We start from the raw sequence: 19,445 nt of genomic DNA on the forward strand, positions 1-19,445 counted from the left end.
AAACTTAGGTTTGAATCATTTTTCTTTCACTACCAGCTTTCCGAGCTTCTAGAATCAACAGAACTTGGTAACTGATAAGATATTGGGCAAAGGAGGAGGGGACTCAAAGATGACTTCTAATTCAGAAAAATTGGGAGTTTGTGATGTCTAGAATAGGAAGCAGAGGAAGAGGAGCTCATTTTGGAGGACAAAAGAGTTTTGTTTTTTTGTTTTTCTGTTTTCTGGCCGTGCTACTCGGCTTGTGGGATCTTAGTTCCCCAACCAGGGATTGAATCCAGGCCCCCTGCAGTGGAAGCGTGGAGTCCTAACCACTGGACCACCACGTAATTCCCGAGTTTGATTTTTAAAAATATGTAGTATGTGAGGAGTTGTGAGGCATTCAGACTGATGTTCATTTGGCTAGAGTAGAAATTTTGGAGAGAGATTGGGACTAGAGGTGCTGATATAGGAGTTATGCACATAGGGATGTTGCATGAACCGTGGAATAGAACGAGATTCTAAAAATTTGTAGAATATAGAGGAAGAGACTGAGTGACTACAGAAGATCAATGGCTGGGACAGAAGGAGGAAGTAGACACAAAGAGATAATAGAGGTAGGACCACCAGGTCCTACCTACATATGAGGCTCAGAGAGGAGCGGTGTCTAAGATGAGGGTTGACGGATCTATCACAGAGGGTTCCTGAAATGTCAAGGGGAAGTAGGACTGAAACACTGTAATTGGGTTTGTTGTCTGGGGGGTAATTGGGGCCTTGGAAAGCAGTTATAGAAGTGAGGAGGTGGAGGCCAGATTGCAGGAAGTGAGGTAGCCCAGCAACTCTTTGTGTTATGGGTGTTATCATTATATTTATTACCCAAAACCCTGGTTATCAGGAAACGGTAGTCTGGTAAATGTATAATATAGTTGAGAATTTTTCTACACCGATAAAAAATTCAGTGTTGTCTCAATTTAAGGTCACTTTACTCTTTCAAAAAATGTGGATTTTAATGTCTGTCAAATGGGAGGTTGAGTGAACAAGTGAATAATGAATGCTTAAATTTGGACTTTATTCTCACCTATGGAACTACTGTCTGGCACATATGGCAGCAAACCTTGCTGTTGCTGAGGGAACAAATTTATTTTTTTCAGTTTAGCATCTGTATTTTGTTTATTTTTATATTCTCTCAGGTTGAGATTCTGTAATTCCATCCATTTTATAACATCTGACTAATGGCCTGAAGTCGAAAAGGGCCCTGGGAAATTTCTTGCTAGTTCCTGTCCTTGTCAAAATGTTGCCCCTTATTGACTCTTCAGGTAGTGGTCTCTAATTAGAGACTCAAGGTGTATTACTTCATCTTCAAAACAAAACGCAATGGAAAGGCAAAAAGAAAAAAAAAGCAAACAAATAATGGAAGAGCCCTGTAATCTTAGAATTATGGACCCATTAACTTGCCAAATAGTCCTTTAAAACTGTCTTTCTCAAAAAAAATTGTAGAATTTTCTCCAGAATCAGATAAGAGCAATAGGAGTTTTAGGTTTAATAATTTCACTTTAATCAGTGTTTTACATTGTTTAATCATACTGAGAAAATGTTTTAAAACAATGCAAGACTTTCAAAGCGTTTGTTGATCTATTATCAGCCCTTACTTCTGTTATAAGATACAATCTGCAAAACAAATGGTTTTGTAAAAGACCCCAGTCTATCTATCCTTGTTCAAAGCCTGCTGGATACAACTACTAGGTTTAGTGTAACTGTGGTCTTGTGGTAAAGGAAATAAATGTCAATGTCAGACACTATAACCTACTACATTTTTGGGCTTATACTTGAATTTTTGGATTTATTTTTTAAAATATTTTTGAGTACAGTGGATGTGCCAAGAGCTGTTATGTGATTCAAACACACAGTACCAGGTAATCTTTATTATTATTATTATTATAAAATATTTATTTATTTATTTGGCTGCGTCAGGTCTTCGTTCCGGCATGTGGGATCTTCGTTGCTGTGTGCCGGGATCTAGTTTTCCTGATCTAACCCGGGCTGCCTGCGTTGGGAGCGTGGAGTTTTAACTGCTGGACCACCAGGGAAGTCCCTGGATTTTTTTTTTTTTTTAATGCAGTGAAGTTGCTCCTTATATACATTTAGTGAAACAATCTTAGTGCTGGCAAAAATAAAACAAAGCTTTTAATTTTTCTCTCCCATGTAACATGGAGAACTACTTTGGGGGTCTTATTTGAGTTTTTCTTGAAGTGCTGAGGCAGTTCAAAGTATATTGAGAGCAAAGCTAAGCTTTTCTGTAGTTTCTTCTGCAGACCACCATTGTGGAAATGAGGTACGTCTTTATTTCTAAAAGGTCAGGCTCCTAATATTTTCCAGAAAGGTAATAGCTGTGCTGTCTGTGTATGTGGTATGTAAGTCTTAACTCCACAGTATATCTTTATTTGAAGCATTCTGAATTGATGCTATCCAGGGTTTACCAACAGATCATGGTGTAGTCCCTTAACTCCTATAATCTCTGTCCTTCTACTGCGACTGAAGGACATAGGTGAATTACATTGTAATGCTGGGGCATTATAACAGGGACAATGCAAATTTTATTTTTTCTCAAATTATAGTCAAAGATACTTCCTATTAAATTAGCCAGTATTCCTTTACATCAGAATCTGTACAAATTTCTCCTAGTATTCAGTCCTAGGAAAACGTCTATCTTTCCCATTCAATTTGTATGTGCTTTTTTTTTTTTGTTTTGGGTGCATTGGGTCTTCGTTGCTGCGCGCGGGCTTTCTCTAGTTGCGGCGAGCAGGGGCTACTCTTCGTTGCGGTGTGCGGGCTTCTCATTGAGGTGGCTTCTCTTGTTGTGGATTGCGGGCTCTAGGCACGTGGGCTTCAGTAGTTGTGGCTTGTGAGCGTAGTTGCTCTGTGGCATGTGGGATCTCCCCGGACCAGGGCTCGAACCCGTGTCCCCTGCATTAGCAAGCGGATTCTCAACCGCTGTACCACCAGGGAAGCCCACAAAGGCCATTTTAGTTCACAGAGAACCTAAAGCTATTTCCAATACTCACCAACCCTAAAGGAAATAATATATTCATGAATAATTATACCTCAGAGTCATCCAACATGGGGTGACATCAAGTTTTTTTTGGCTTTAGCTAGAATATATAGGCTTTCTGATAATGCTGGTTGGGAGATGGTGGCTGCTTTCTTTAGTAATTATATGTCTGGGCATTATATATATATATGTATATTACTGCTTAATTTAAGAGTGCCTTAAAGTTAGCATTTGTTTCTTTAAACAACCTTTTTAGTTTATACTTTGGAAGAGAATAAGTGATGCTCAGGAATCAAAGTAGGAATGTAGTTCCACTTTACAATGTAATTAATGTTGTGTTAATGCTAAAACTCACTCACCTTGGGGTGTTAATGCTAAAACTCACTCACCTTGGGGTGTTGGGATGGGATAGAAAACAGTCTTTGAGCTTCCAGTTGTTCAGGATACTATGCTAGATGCTGTACCTATACTATCTCGTTTAATTTCATGACTACATTTAATTTCATGACCACACTATGAAGTGTAGATGGTATTAGCCTTAATTTACACATGGGAAAACCCAAGACTCAGGGAGATGAAGTAATTTGTAATGGCTTTAAGCACTAGAAATAATATTTCTGTGTAATTGTTATGGCTGCCAGTAACCATCACAGTAACCATATAATTTGTTAAAACTTATGTGATAAGCCAGGATTGCATATACAGAGCTTCTTAATAATATAACAACATTTAGGGATTATTTTAAAAAAACTGTCAGGGTACATTCCCCCCACAAATGAAAATAACTTTCTCTGATTATTTAATATATACCATTGTAAAGAATTCAAATCATACATAAAAATATAAGGAAGAAAATAAAGGTCACCTGAAATCTCACCACCCTGTGATGCAGAAAAGGAGGATCACCAAAATATTTTTGCATTACTTTATGCAAGCTTGTGCAAAATTTTATACAAATAGAATTATATCACACAAAATATATTTATAATGCCCTCTCCCCCACACACCCCATCATCTTTACCCTCCCAGGTAAGCCTTATTAACAGCCTAGTATATGTCCTATGTTTCTCTCCATGCTTAAATAATCTTTTACTCATATAATCCTATAGAGACCCGTATTTACATTTAGAGTGAGATTTTAGTTACTAACAGAACCTTTGAGTACTTTTTTTTAAGTGCAAGGCTTTGTGCTAGCTGTGGGAGAGCTACAAGGAAGAGTAATTCTCAATCACTTTACAGTCTGTGAGGAGAGGTGAGCAGGTAAACAACTCGTATTATATAAGACTTGCTTCCATATCTGCTCCACAGCCTGGGAGCCCTGCCGGGGAGCTCCCAGAGGGCAGAGGCCTTGTCTTGTTGATTCTTATGGGCATAAACCCTTGACACATGGGATTATGCCCACATGTCTGTAAATAAATGTCTGTAACTAAAAGTCATGTGTTCAAGTAAAACAAAAAAGATTATTCTCTTTGCAGGTTTAAATGGATTAGCTTTTGTAGTTTTGAGAGCCCAGTAGAGAGACAGTTGGTATATTTACTTTGTTCCTTTGGAATGGAATTACCCATTTTCCCATCAGAGAGTTTGATTGGGCATTTTTCTAACAAGGAGGATGCTGTAATACTTTGCTGTACTGTTTTGTCTGTAACTTCAAAGTGCATGACACTTTGAAGTTTAAGATAGTTTAAGTAGTGATACTTTTTAAGACAGAACTCTATTTGCTCAAAAGTAAGTTTAAGCATTCACTTTGGTTGTACATTTGGTACATAAATTGAATGAGAATTTACACATTTGCATATGCCAAATATAGAACTTGGATAGTAGGAATATTGGAGAGAGTAGGAAATAAAATAAGTCTCCAGTGAAGTTTATGAATTTCAAAATATTTGAAAAGAAACAGTTTTATTAAAGGTTGGTGAATATTCACTCAGGTGTTCAGTTTGAATCTACCTGTGCGTAGTGCTGTTCTAGGTGGTGTGGAATATATATAAAGGAAATAAAACAGGGCAGGATCATATTCTCTTAAAGGGAAAACTATTTCATTTTACATTGGAATGATTGGTGCGGTGGAACATGGAAGCTACATGGCTCGAGAGGGAAGACAGTAAAGGCTGTTTATAGTGAAGAAGAGTGTTTAGGGCAAATGATTTTGACTTTATCGTGACCCTGCAAGAACTCTTAAATTACCACAGTGGACACAAGCTCACTTTTGATGATGTCTTCCTAAAAACTCACTGCACTGTAACACCATAATGACTGAAAGGGAAGGCTTATTGAATCACTGACTCATTTCCTAAAGAGTTTGGGTTCTTTTTTTATGTTGAAGGCTTTTTTTTGACATGACTTCGGACTTCATAAGAGTATATGTCTGCTCAGTGGTGCTGAATGACTATGATAATTGAAAAGGAAACGTTTCCAAACTCTGAAAGAGTTGATTTTGTCTAATATGGCTAATCTCAAACTAAAGGGATCTGGAATTCTTTCTGTTTTTATCTAGGGATAAGTAGAATATTTGATTCTTTGGTCTGTGGTTCTACCTCTAAAGTAAGTGCTTTGGATTCCAAAACACTGGTTTTGAAGTTAAGAATATTTGCTTTGCATTTAACTCTAAGAAGGTTCTATTTTAATAGGAGTACTTATTTTACATTACCATCAACAATGAATGAGAGTTCCAGTTCCTCATCTTCACCAGCATTTGGTAGTGTTAGTCTTTTTAATTTTAGCCATTTATGTGGTGGTATATCATTGTGGCTTTAATTTGTGCTTCCCAGAATACTAATGATGTTGAACATCTTTTCACATGCTAGTTGGCCGTTTATGTATCTTTTTTATCGAAGTGATTGTCCAAATCTTTTGCCAATTATGTTTTTATTGGGCTCTGTTTGCCTTTTAAAATTGAGTTGTCAGAGTAGTTTGTATATTCTGGGTACAGATCTCTTATCAGATATGTGTTTTGCAGATATTTTCTCCAATCCTGTAGCTTATCCTTTTATTTTCTTAACAGTGTCATTTGAAGAGCAGTTGTTAGTTTTGAAGTCCAATTTATCATTTTTTGTTTTATGTGTTGTGCTTTTTTGTGTCATATCTAAGAAATCATTGCCTAACTCAAAGTCACAAGAGCTCTATGTTTTCCTCTAGAAATTTTATAGTTTTAGGCTTTACATTTACATTTATGATCTATCTCAAGGTAGCAGTTTTTGTCTGTTGTGAGGTGTTTTTTTTCTTTTTTTTAAATTGAAGTATAGTTGATTTACAATGCTGTGCCAATCTCTGCTGTACAGCAAAGTAACTCAGTTATACACATACAGACATTCTTTTTTTAATATTCTTTTCCATTATGGTTTTTTTTAAAGATTTTTTTGATGTGGACCATTTTTGTTTGTTTATTTAAATTTATTTGGCTGCGTCAGGTCTTAGTTGTGGTGCTCAGGCTTCTCTAGTTGCGGCGTGCGGGCTTAAGTTGCCCCACGGCATGTGGATCTTAGTTCCCCAACCAGGGATCAAACCCTCTTCCCCTGCATTGGAAGGCGGATTCTTAACCACTGGACCACCAGGGAAGTCCGTCCATTATGGTTTACCACAGGATATTGAATATAGTTCCCGTGCTATACAGTAGGACCCTGTTGTTTATCCATCCTATATAAGTAGTTTACATCTGCTAATCCCACACTCCCAGTGTGGCATTTTTTTTTCTTTATTGTTTTGGCCGCATCGGGTCTTAGATGTGGCATGTGGGATCTTCGTTGAGGCACGCGGGATCTTTTGTTGTGGCATGTAGGCACTTTGTTGCAGTGCGTGGACTTCTCTCTGGTTGTGGCGTGCAGGTTTTCTCTCTCTAGTTGTGGCGCGTGGGCTCTGTAGTTTGTGGCATGCGGACTCTCTCGTTGAGGTGGGCGAGCTCAGTAGTTATGGCCACGGGCTTAGTTGCCCCACGGCATGTGGGATCTTAGTTCCCCGACCAGGGATCGAACCCACGTTCCTTGCATTGGAAGGCGGATTCTTTACCACTAGACCACCAAGGAAGTCCCCAGCATTTGTTATTTGAAGACTTTTTAATGATGGCCATTCTTTTTTTCCCTCACCCAGCTTTATTGAGGTATAATTGACTAATAAAATTGTAGTATATTTAAAGTGCACAAAGTAATAATTTGATATTCATATATAGTGTGAAAGGATTTCCACAAGCAAATTAATTAACATATCCATCACCTCACGTATTTCCTTTTTTTTTTTTTTAAGATTTCACATGTAAATAATACCATGTAGTATTTGTCTTTGGCTCATTTCATTTAGTATAATGCTCTCCAGGTTCATTTGTATTGTCACAAATGGCAAGGTTTCCTTCTTTTATAAGGTTAAATAATATTCCATTGGACATATACACACCACATTTTCTTTATCTGTTTATCTGTCGATGGACACTTAGGTGTTTCGATACCCTCACTATTGCAGATAATGCTGCAGTGAACATGGGAGTACAGTTATTTCCTTGAGATGATTTCGTTTCCAGTGATGGCCATTCTGATGGGTGTGAGGTGGTACCTCATTGTAGGTTTTTTTTTTTTTGTATGTAGATATGTTCTAGCACCATTTGTTGAAAAAATAAGCAAAAAACCAAAACCATCCTTTGTCCACTGAATTACCTTGGCGCTTTGTTGAAAATCTATTGACCGTATATAGGTGCACCTTTCAGGACTCTCTGTTCTGTTCCATTGATCTGTATGTCTGCTCTGATGCCAATACTACTCCATCTTGATTAAACAGTACCTTTGGATAAACAGAAAATTTAATCATGGTTAAATCCAGTTTCTCTTGTGATTAGTGCATTTTTATCCCTATCCAAGTAATCTTCCAACTTGTGAACATGATACATGGATTTCTTTATTTAGGTCTTCAGGAAAAGTGTGTGTATGTGTATAGAGTATATACACATATATATGTATATATACATGTATATATGTGTATAGAGTCACTTTGCTGTAGAGCAGAAACTAACACAACATTGTAAATCAACTATACTTCAATTTAAAAAAAGATAAAAAAGATTTGGTTTTAATTATTTCTAAACATATATTTTCACCTTCTAGGATTTACAAAATCACTTACTCAACTAATGGGAGGAATTGATACCAGTTGAGATTCAGAACTCAGTTATGAGTTAGAGATTTTAGAGAAGGACATAGGAACCTGGGTATATCTTCTATGTGTGACCCATCCCTGAGTTTTTTTGAACTGAATCCCTTTGTGTAGTAATGGGACTTAACTTTAATGTAATTCACAGCTTTTTACTTTCTGACTAGAGTTGGTTAAGTGCCTTTGTTCCCTACCTGGATTACAGCTCGTCTCCCTTTACTTTCTGCTTCGATTCAGCACTCTCTATATATTTCACTTTTTCTTTTGCTGCTAGGCTATAGTCCTTAATTGACAGCATCTTCCCAGTGGTATCAAATAGCCAATCCATTTAATTATTTCAGTCTGACTTTCAGAGGAGAAGTCTGGGAAGGAAAGGTAATGCTTTGCAAGTCATCTGTGTATGGGTGGCTCCTGAGAGACTATAGAGGGAGATGAGAGCCCAGAAGGAATCTGAGCAACTCCAGCATTTCATAATCAAGTAGAGGAGGCAGGCTCTTCTTTAGTGTCCACTCATTTTGTACCTTCAGCCTGAAATTCCTCTCTCATTCTTCTCTGTTCATTGAAATGCTCACCTTTAAAGTACCAGTTTACCTACCATTTCCTCTGAGAAGGCTTCTTATATATTCTCAGTTCACAGTACCTCCTAACTTCCCAAAGAACCTGTATTTTATCCTGCTTTGTTAGATAATTATTTATTTATCTGATCTGATAATTAAATCTGATCTTTTTTTCTATGAGTTTGTTTCTTTGTTTTTAAAGTGTAATTGACCTACAACACTATGTTAGTTCCTGTTACACAACATAGTGATTTCATATTTCTGTACATTTCAAAATGATTACCATGGTAAGTCTAGTTACAATTATGATCTGTTACCATACAAAGATATTACATAATTATTGACTGTGTTCCCCACACTGTACATTTCATACCTCTGACTCATTTTTGGTAGCTGAAAGTTTGAGCCTCTTAATCTTCCTCACCTTTCTTTCTTCCTCCCAACCCCTTACCCTGTGGCAACCCCCTGTTTGTTTTCTGTATCTATGACTGTTTTTGTTTTGTTATGTTTGTTCATTTGTTTTGTTTTTTTAGATTCCACGTATAAGAAATCATACAGTATTTGTCTTTGTCTGACTTACTTCACTTAGCATAATACCCTCTAGGTCCATCCATGTTGTTTGCAAATGGCAAGATTTTATTTTATTTTTTATGGCTGAGTAATACTTCATTGTGTATATATATCACATCTTCTTTATCCATTCATCTGTTTATGGACGCTTGGGTTGCTTCCATATCTTGGCTGTTGTAAATCATGCTGCAGTGAACGTAGGGGTGCATATATATTTTTGATTAGTGTTTTTGTTTTCTTTAGATAAATACCCAGGAGTGGGGTTGCTGGATCGTACAGTAGTTATATTTTTAATTTTTTGAGGAGTTTCCATACTGTTTTCCATAGTGGCTGCACCAATTTGCATTCTCAACAACAGTGCACGAGGGCTCCCTTTTCTCCACACCCTCACCAACACTTGTTATTTGTTGTCTTTTTTTTTTTTTTTTTTTTCTTTTTTTCTTTTTGCGGTATGTGGGCCTCTCACTGTTGTGGCCTCTCCTGTTGCGGAACACAGGCTCCAGACACGCAGGCTCAGCGGCCATGGCTCATGGGCCCAACCGCTCCGCGGCATGTGGGATCTTCCCGGACCGGGGCACGAACCCATGTCCCCTGCATCGGCAGGCGGACTCTCACCCACTGCGCCACCAGGGAAGCCCTATTTGTTGTCTTTTGATAATAGCCATTCTGACAGGTGTGAGATGGTATGTCACTGAAGTTTTGATTTGCATTTCCCTGATGACTAGTGTTGTTGAACATCTTTTCATGTGCCTATTGGCCATTTGTATATCTTCTTTGGAAAAGTGTCTGTTCACATTCTCTGCCCATTTTTTAATCGGGTTGTTTGTTTTTTTGATGTTGAGTTGTATGAGATATTTGTATATTTTGGATATCAACCCCTTATTGGATATATTATTTGCAAATATCTTTCACCATTCAGTAGGTCGCTATTTCATTTTGTTGATAGTTTCCTTCACTGTGCAAAAGCTTTTTAGTTTGATGTAGTCCCATTATAGCTGATTTGTAATAATACCACCATTCAGAAATGTATTACGTTAAAAGGAGGTAGTAATTGATTTTTCACCTTGTAGGAAAGAACACCAGAGAGGGATACCATGGGGCAAACAGTGAATGAAGGTAAGATTTACTTGTCTAAAGATGATAAATATTTTTATTTATTCATTGGGAATGAGTATCTTTTGGTAGATTGAATGTTTGGGGGAAAAAAGCCTTTTTAAAAGTAAAGTTATAGAAGACGTTAGGTGCTTAGAATTGGAATTTTAGAACTGAATAGCTATTAAAGGTAATCTTGTCTTCCCTTCTTAGTTTTATAAATGAGAAAGCTGACACTGAGGGAGTTTAAGTGAACAGGTCATAAAACAATCTGTGACAGCCAAGATCACAGTCCAGATTTTCTTACTCTAATATGGGTGATTTAAAAAATGCTTCATCCTGTCCTGCTCTAGTGAGAAGTTTGCTCACTGTCCCATGAATATGCCACACTCATTTGCACTCTCTGTTTTGAGTTGTGTTTTCTTTCCCGTTAATACATTCTTCATACCTTTGTTGTTCTAAATCCTGTTCTTCCTTCAAGACCCAGTTTAAGTCTTCTGTCTCTCATGACTTTTTCTCTGGCTGCATGCTGAATGTTGTGCTCTGCTATTTCCATTTTTGTCAAGTGTATTAGTTTAGTATAGTCTCTGTACCTAGATTCTTAGCTTCCCTAGAGCAGGAACCAGGCCTTTATAATTTTACTTTCTTTCCTATTAGAAAATCTTACTGTAGAACTATTTAGTAAATATAAATGTGTACTGTCTTCATACTATCCAAATTATTTAAATAGAGAGCAGCCCATACATCCCTGTCGAGTGTTCACGTATCTTGAAGAGTCACTCAGTCATAACCAGAAAGTAGATCTGTTACCTTAAATGGTACACCTGGCATCATTCATACATTCTTTTTTAAGAAATTTGTCACTTGACAATTCAAGCATCAGTAAGGGTAAAACAGCAATAGATAGAAACACATGAAGTGTGGTTAAATTCGTTAGTTCATAATGATACTAAAAAACAAAACAAAATTTATTTGTCATCTGTGGAGAATGGTAGGGATACGACTCTTTTTTTTTTTTTAATTTTTAAAATTTTTTGGCTGCACGGCATGTGGTATCTTAGTTCGCCAACCAGGATCGAATCCATGCCCCCTATATTGGAAGCACAGAGTCTTAACCACTGGACCGCCAGGGAAGTCCCACGGATACAATTCATTATCTTGAAAACTAGAAAATAAAGGAAAAGAACAAAGTGTTGATTGTGACTTCCCTTTGTGAGCTCTACCTCAAGGTAACTGAATGGTTGAAGAGGGGAGGTTTCTCTCTATAGAAGTTTTCTGGCTAATAAAGACAGGACGATAATTAGAATACCTCCATTTTGCAGCCACTAATGAACTAATGGATCTAGGCAATAATCATCCATGGCAGCTCATATCACAAAAAGAGAGAGAACTAGGTATATTAGGAACCCCCTGTGAGAAGTACCTATGAAGTCATCTTCTCTCTTCCTCCCAAAGAAGCCAAACCTGAATCTGGTTAAGCTCTTCTGGCTCGAAATAGCTATACGAATTAAGAGAAAATATAAGGACCAGAAGAACCCAGCATTATGAGGAAGTAGTCAGCAAACTCCAGGTTGGAAAAATCTCAACTGGTATCATCGGCAAAAAAATTGCTAGGGGAAGGGGGAAAAAGAAGGAGGAGGAGGAGGAGTCTATAGATCAAAAGAAATTTAAGAAATGTATCTGCCATTGCTCTGTATGGACTTTATTTGGGTCCTGATTGAAACAGACACATTTAAAATATTTAGGACAATGGGGAAAATGAGAATACTGACTGCTTATTTGATAATATTAAAGAATTTTGGTTAATTTTTCAGCATAATAATAGTATTATGATTAATTTTTAAATGAGTCATTTAAGAAATATATACTGTAATAAATGTGGATGAAATACATCTTAGACTTGAAGTCCCAAGGTCCAGTACTGTTTGAGTTCCTCAGCCTAGCACAGAGAAAAACTTTGCCTAGTCCATTGAATTACATTGTAATTTAGCTTCCCTTTTTTTTTTTTTTTGCGGTACGTGGGCCTCTCACTGTTGTGGCCTCTCCCGTTGCGGAGCACAGGCTCCGGACGCGCAGGCTCAGCGGCCATGGCTCACGGGCCCAGCCGCTCCGCGGCACGTGGGATCCTCCTGGACCAGGGCACGAACCCGTGTCCCCTGCATCGGCAGGCGGACTCTCAACCACTGCGCCACCAGGGAAGCCCCCCTTTTGTTTTAAATTCTCAAAAGCTTGCGCTTTATTTCTGAGGCACATTAATCTGAACATTGTAAGGATCAGCCTAGCTCATTTTGGTTTGTTCGTTCATTCATTTAACAAATGCTCAAGGGTGTTCTGTATGCCAGGTCCTTTTCTAGGCACTGAGGATACAGCAGTGAACAAAGGAGACAAAGTAAAATTTAAAAATTCCTGATCTTTTGGAGCTTACATTTGAGTGAAGTGAGACATACAGTAAACAAATAAGCAAATTATAAGGTACATTATGGGCTTCCCTGGTGGCTCCGTGGTTGGGATTCCGCCTGCCAATGCAGGGGACACGGGTTCGAGCCCAGCTCTGGGAAGATCTCACATGCCGCGGAGCGGCAAAGCCCGTGTGCCACAGCTGCTGAGCCTGTGCTCTAGAGCCCTCCAGCCACAACTGCTGAGCGCACGTGCCACAACTACTGAGGCCCACATGCCTAGGGCCCATGCTCCGCAGCAGGGGAGGCCCGCGCACTGCAACGAGGAGTGGCCGCCGCTCGCCGCAACTGGAGAGAAGCCTGCACGCAGCAACAAAAGACCCAACTCAGCCAAAAATAAAAATAAATAGATAGATAAATAAATAAATAAAATTTAAAAAAGGTACATTGTATATTGGAAAGTGAAGTCCTATGCAGAAAATGAGGATATTAATTATAAAATTAAAACTGGCTTCTATTAGAAAATAGTTTTAGTTTATGGTTTTTATAAGTACTCTTTCAAACTGTTTCTCTGGCCTTCTGTTATTTCTCACTATTTTCTTTCTTTTTTTTTAAGAGTCAATGGATGCAAAGAAGGAGAATCAAGAGAAGGCTCCTCAGTCAGGCACATCTTCTGTGCAAGATGGTAGGTTTTAAATTAGTTCAGTACAACATATTTTTCTTCTTCACTCAGTGTTGATATAAACTCTTCTCTTACTGCTTTTGGTATAATCTCTGTATAGTAAGCTCCTGTAAATATAAAATCTAAGCAATAGGAAAGGTCAAAAAGATAGTGTTTAATTTTGGAAATTTTACTTTGGTTTCACGTAGAGAGGGATTAAGTTAAAAGATAACCCTGTATTTCAGTGCAAATGTTGCCAAATTAAAGATATATAGTTATTAATTACCATGAATTACCAATTTAAAATAATTTGATTATTAATAAAAACTCTTCTAACACTAGAGTCAATGTGAAAGTCCTTTTTTGATGGTCAAAAGACAGTCCAGTGGATTAAAGCTTAGGCATTGAGGGGGTCTGACAGATCTGTTCTAGAATCTTGGCCTCATTCTTTACTGGCCTTGTGACCTTGGGCAAATTACTCAACATTCTTAGTCTCCTTTTTCTCCTGTGTAGCACAGGGTTAATACTACTTATCTCGTGGAACTATTAGAATTAAAGAAAATGAGTGTAAAGCACCTAATATAATGCCTAGGCTTATAGTAAATGTTCAGTAAATGTTAACTTTGTTTATGAAGTCTGAGTTATTAATTCATGTTTTAAGCTTTTTTTATTGTGAACAGCATGTATATAGCACTACATCAGAGACTCAGGAGATAGAATCTGACTCATTGCACCTGCTCTTAAGGAAAATGAGAAAATAAGTCATACATAGACAAAAGGCTGAATTTAAAAAATACTACAGCAAACTTACCAGAGATTTCCAGGCAAACCTCTTGCCCCTTGTCTTTCTGTTGTAGCTGCCCTGCCAGCCCTACTCTTGGAGTAAGTAGTTCACCCATGACTTTCTGTTCCTACAGGAAGATTGCCTATAGAGGTAATCCCCATGGAGTCATTCTTTCTCACTGTAGCTGTGTCCTCAGTGTTTCCTTAGCTCTCTTTCTCATCGGCCTTGTTTTGTTCCTCAGGTCTTCCTTCCAACCCCCAAAACCCTCCAAAGGAAATGGAGGCCATTAGGTTAGAATGTTCTTCCTTATCCCTACAAATTCCTTTCCATTTTTTTAATATAACAGTTTTATTGAGATATAATTCGTATATCATACAATCCACCCATTTCAAATATACAATTCAGTCCTTCTCAGTAGTACATTCCCAGAGTTGTGTAACCATCACCATAATCAATTTTAGAACATTTTCATCACCCTAAAAAGAAATCCTGTACCCAATTAACAGCCACTCCCCATTTCCTCCCAGTGCCTCTCCCTAGGCAACCACTTATCTATTTTCTGTCTCTATAGATTTTCCTATTCTGGAAATTTCATGAAAATAAATTTGAAAAAATATATTCTTAAAGGTTGAAACTAGTTAACTTTTCAAAATTCTCAAACTCTCTGTTTGAGAAATTCTGATTAAAAATGATATTACTTAATCAAATTGACAGACATCTGCAGATAGTTCTCAGGGCTCTCACTCTAACATCTCATTTTAGAAATCAGTGAGTGACTGCTGGAAGGTAAGCTCCAAGAGAGCCAGGATTTTTGTCTGTTTTATTAACTGCTGCATCTGCAGTACCTAGTACAGTGCCTGACACATACTGGTGACCTTCTATGGGAATCCATTGATGAATAAGACAGACATGATTCTTGCTGTCTTTGAGCTTAAGTAGACATTAAACAAATGCCCAGTTACAGTTGTGATAAATGCTATGAGGTATTGGGTGCTGATCATTCAGCTGAGAAGCTTCAAGCTCTAGATATTTTGCCCATTTTCTTTACATAGCCTCTGAACCCAAACCCAGCACTGGTAGAAGACATTATGATTCTGATTTACTCTGGAGAAGACTGGGGGGCCTCATAGATTATGTTCAGTTTGCTGAAAGGTGTTTGGGTTAATGTATGGACTAGAATAGAGTACAAATCAAACAAGAAGGACCATAAACATGTGCAGGTAACAGATCACAAAGTTATGTATGTACATCTGTCTCATGAACAGGTCTATGAGTTCCCAGGGCTCCTTTCTGAGAGAGGGTAAACCCCCCCCCCCACCCAAATCTGTCAGTGAGGATAAGATGCAGAGGCAGACGGGAACTTCATGCTTGTCTGTGACTTTGACTGTTTTGGCTCCTGGTCAGCAATTCCAGCTGTGATATTGTAGATGTATCAAATCTAAATTAGTAAAGCCTTTTGCTATGTGTGTTTCCCCCATGTTATTGGCAGGCTCTCATCATATGGACAACCAAGCTGAACGGTTCTGTGGACTAAAAATTTTTGCCTTATGAATAAAGAAAAAAATTAAGGCTCCAAAGGTTAAATTAACTAGCAGTGCAATAGAAAATAATTGTATTATGGAGCACTGGTATAAAGGATTTGCTAGTTCAAATTATAGCCCATTAAGACACAAATGGTAATAGAATATTTTAAAAATTGTGTTGGATAAAGTATTTTCCAATGTCGTTGAAAAATTTTACAAATGTAACTGGTTTGTGGAAGAGTCTTAATTAAGTTCTTTGAGGTATAATTGTGAAATGGTTTTGATTTCTCAGTCATTATTTTCAACTTATACTCCTTTCTTCCTGGTATGGTGGCTCCTTAATGACATCCTAGTCAGATTTTTCCCCCATTCATGTTTTGTTTTGTTCTTCTTTTGTAATGCTCTCCAAGGTCATATGGTGGTAGAGCTTCAGTTAGAACCTTGGGTCTCTTGATTGTCAGGTTAGTGCTTAGGAGGTCACTGAAATAACCTGGTCAGTTAAATTTTGGAACCACAGATCTCAGTTTTCACTTTTAATAAAGCTATCCAGTATTCTTAAGTTTAGGCACAACTATGACATTTAGTTTTAGAATAATAACATAAACCATTTATTGAGTTACTTGCATGTGTACTACTTCACTTAGTTCTCAAAATACCTTATATCATATGTATTACTTTCCTCATTTTATAGGTGAAGGAACTGAGGCTGAGAAAGTGAAATGACTTGCTCAGGGTCACATAGCTAGTAAGAGGCAGAGTCCGACTGAAAGGCGGCAGGTTCATCTCCAGAGCCTGTGTTCTTGACATTCTGCTGCATACCTTTCAGCACTGTGGTAGTGCTTGCTTTACATTATCTGGAAGAAGAATTAAACCCAGTATTTTTTCTTTTAGTGGAAAAATCTCTAAAAGGGTATACAGTGTTACATATGACATGCTTAATACCACATATAATATGTGTACATACACATATAAATGCATACTTTCAGGTAACAGTGGTATTCTGAAGCTGGCTCACATCAGCTTGGGAGAGCCAGTGGTACACATTTCTTCCTAACTTTGTGGTTGGTGACTTTACCTTGGCACCTTGCAATCACTCAGCCATGGTGGTAGTATTTACACCACAGAAATCTGCAAACACTACCAGTCAGGCTTTTTGTTTGTATTTTCTGGAAAGTTGGCTGTTAAACATTTATTAGCAGTGTGTAAGTGGAACTGTTATATCCTTTGAAAGATATATAAGAGGCTAGTAACACAGATTCCCCTAGGGAGGGAACTGTCGAACCCAATATTTTTATAGTGAGGAAATTAGACAAGAGTATAGAAAAAAACGTCATGGTTGATGAGAATTAAACTTTGTATGAATTAATAGTACCTTTAATACTGCTATCAAGTCTTTCAGTGTCTTGGCAGTGTGACTGGCACAGTGAATTGAAGTGTCCAGGCAAAGTATACTGCTTTCTGACCTTCTCTTCTAGCATTATAATATATCATGAAGACTGAGTGAGAGAAAGGACAGCAAGAGTTTGTAGAAAATACAGATAATTACAACAATGCATATCAGTCATTGCACTGACGACTGGTTTCTGCTTTGTTCTGCTACCATATTCTTAACACCCTGGATGGGGATCTAATAGTCAATTGAGAAACAATGCTGGTTCTCAGAGTTTTTCTTTCCATAAAGTATTGCTTTATTTCTGCTATACCACACATCTAAACACCTTTAGATCCCTGTGAAAAACAAAGAAACGCCTTCACAGTAATGGGATGAAATGGTAAAAACACGTCTTGAGTAAATTTATATTTGAGACATATGAGTAGAATTTGCTATTACTCTATAAAAAGTCCTTTAGTTATTTCTAGAGTTCACATTTTTGGAATCACTGTGCTGCAGTCTTCATTTCATCAAGATGATCTGGATTGTAATTTATATCAGAGCTGTTATTAGGAAGTTGTCTTATTTTTTATTTCCATGCTGGTAGTCAAATGTAGATCAGGAAATTTGAATCTGTTCTTTAAGAAGTATTTCTTTGAAGAGATATGGAACTAAAACCCATTTTATTCCTGAAAGTTAGTATACATATTATATGTATTAATGGGAATTCCCTGCTGGTCCAGTGGTTAAGACTTGGCACGTTCACTGCTGTGGGCCCAGGTTCAATTCCTGGTCGGGGAACTAAGATCCCACAAGCTGCATGGCATGGCCAAAAAAAGGAAACAACAGAACTATTTTTGCGTGTTTTTTTCCAGATGATTTTAACTGGGAAAATTACTTGAAAGAGACTGGATCTTTAAGTGCTCCTTCAGAGTGTTTCAGACAGGTATGCCAAAATTCTGTAGATGTCATGTTGTATATATTGATGTAAACTATTAACTTGTTGAAGGGTGCCTGTGTGATTGTTAGGTTCTAGTAGTGTGAGGAGATAGTGGGATTGTGTTAGTGCTGCTTAAGAACCAGATGGTCTCTTTGCATCCATTCATTAAGAATTTACTTTATGTCAGATCTGGAGAGAAAGACAGACATGTAAATAATTAATTATGAAAAGTGTGATAACTATACTGGGAGGGCTTACAGAAGAGGTGGCTATCTGAGGTGATTGGGATGAGGGGAGGGATATTCCAGGCAGAGAGAACATCCAAAGCAAAGGCACGTGGGTGTAAAAGAACCTGAGTGTTAAGGGATGGTGTGGAGTGACTGAAGCACAAAGTGGATAGAAGTGATAGTATGGGAATGAGATTAAGGTGCGGTGGCTTTTAACGTGTACTGAGGATTTGGACTTTATGTTAGGCAGTGGTGAGCTGCCGTTTGGCTTATTTTAAGGGGGATGGCCTAATCATATTCTTATTTTAGAAAGCCACTCAGGATGCATTTTTGAGGCTGTATTTGGGTTGCCTGGAAGTGGGCAGATTAGCAAGACCAGCAGTGGGCAGCCAAGTCAGGCTGCATGTCAAGCCAAGGAGAGGGTTTGGAGAAGATCTTTTTCTTAACCCTTATAGCTCTTACTTTGTTCACCAACTGCTGTGACTGTTACTTAAAACGTACTTAAAAATCAAACTGACCATTTGATTTTCTTATAGTTGATGCGTTTTAACAAAATTTTATTTATATGTATGTATATATATAGTCCCAGATTCCACCAGCTAATGACTTCAAAGTTGGTATGAAACTGGAAGCCCATGACCCTCGCAATATGATTTCAATATGTATCGCCACAGTCGTTGGAATTACTGGTGCCAGGCTACGTTTAAGACTGGATGGTAGTGACAACAGAAATGATTTTTGGCGGCTTGTTGATTCTCCGGACATACAGCCTGTTGGGACGTGTGAAAAGGAGGGGGACTTACTTCGGCCTCCACTGGGTAAGGATAAACAGTTCTTAAAATAACATATTTTTGTTAATGTAATATTCAATAGAAATAATTTTAACTGGCCTTTTAAAAATCTCTTCTTCTGGGCATTCTTACAAATAGATAGTCAGGTGGTTACTGTGGAGAATGTATGAGAAAGTAACTCAGTACCATATGTTACAGAGTTTCACCTAAGTACATATTTGGCATTTGTGTGCTAAAGGTTCCCCACTCCAGAGCAAGACTCATTCTGCCTTAAAACTTGAAATGTCAAAAGCAGCTCTACTGGATTACACAGGCAGATTCAGAAACCCTTCTGGGGGAGAAGTTTGTAGCATTTGATATGAGTCACTTCCTCCCTC

The 19,445-nt window shown here is 37.9% G+C and overlaps 1 protein-coding gene across 4 annotated transcripts in view; it reads left to right on the forward strand.

Moving 5' to 3' along the window:
- SCML2 (Scm polycomb group protein like 2) overlaps positions 1–19,445 on the forward strand; it is a 108,818-nt gene that overhangs the window by 30,685 nt on the left and 58,688 nt on the right. For all 4 annotated transcript variants that reach the window (XM_060292585.1, XM_060292583.1, XM_060292586.1 and 1 more), the window contains exons 2-5: positions 10,353–10,398; positions 13,387–13,455; positions 17,986–18,056; positions 18,861–19,095. In XM_060292585.1, the coding sequence (XP_060148568.1) occupies positions 10,377–10,398; positions 13,387–13,455; positions 17,986–18,056; positions 18,861–19,095 (397 nt within the window). In that variant the 5' untranslated portion in view covers positions 10,353–10,376. The remainder of the gene's footprint in view (positions 1–10,352; positions 10,399–13,386; positions 13,456–17,985; positions 18,057–18,860; positions 19,096–19,445) is intronic.

Source organism: Globicephala melas, chromosome X, assembly GCF_963455315.2.
Source record: "Globicephala melas chromosome X, mGloMel1.2, whole genome shotgun sequence".
Lineage (NCBI taxonomy): Eukaryota > Metazoa > Chordata > Mammalia > Artiodactyla > Delphinidae > Globicephala > Globicephala melas.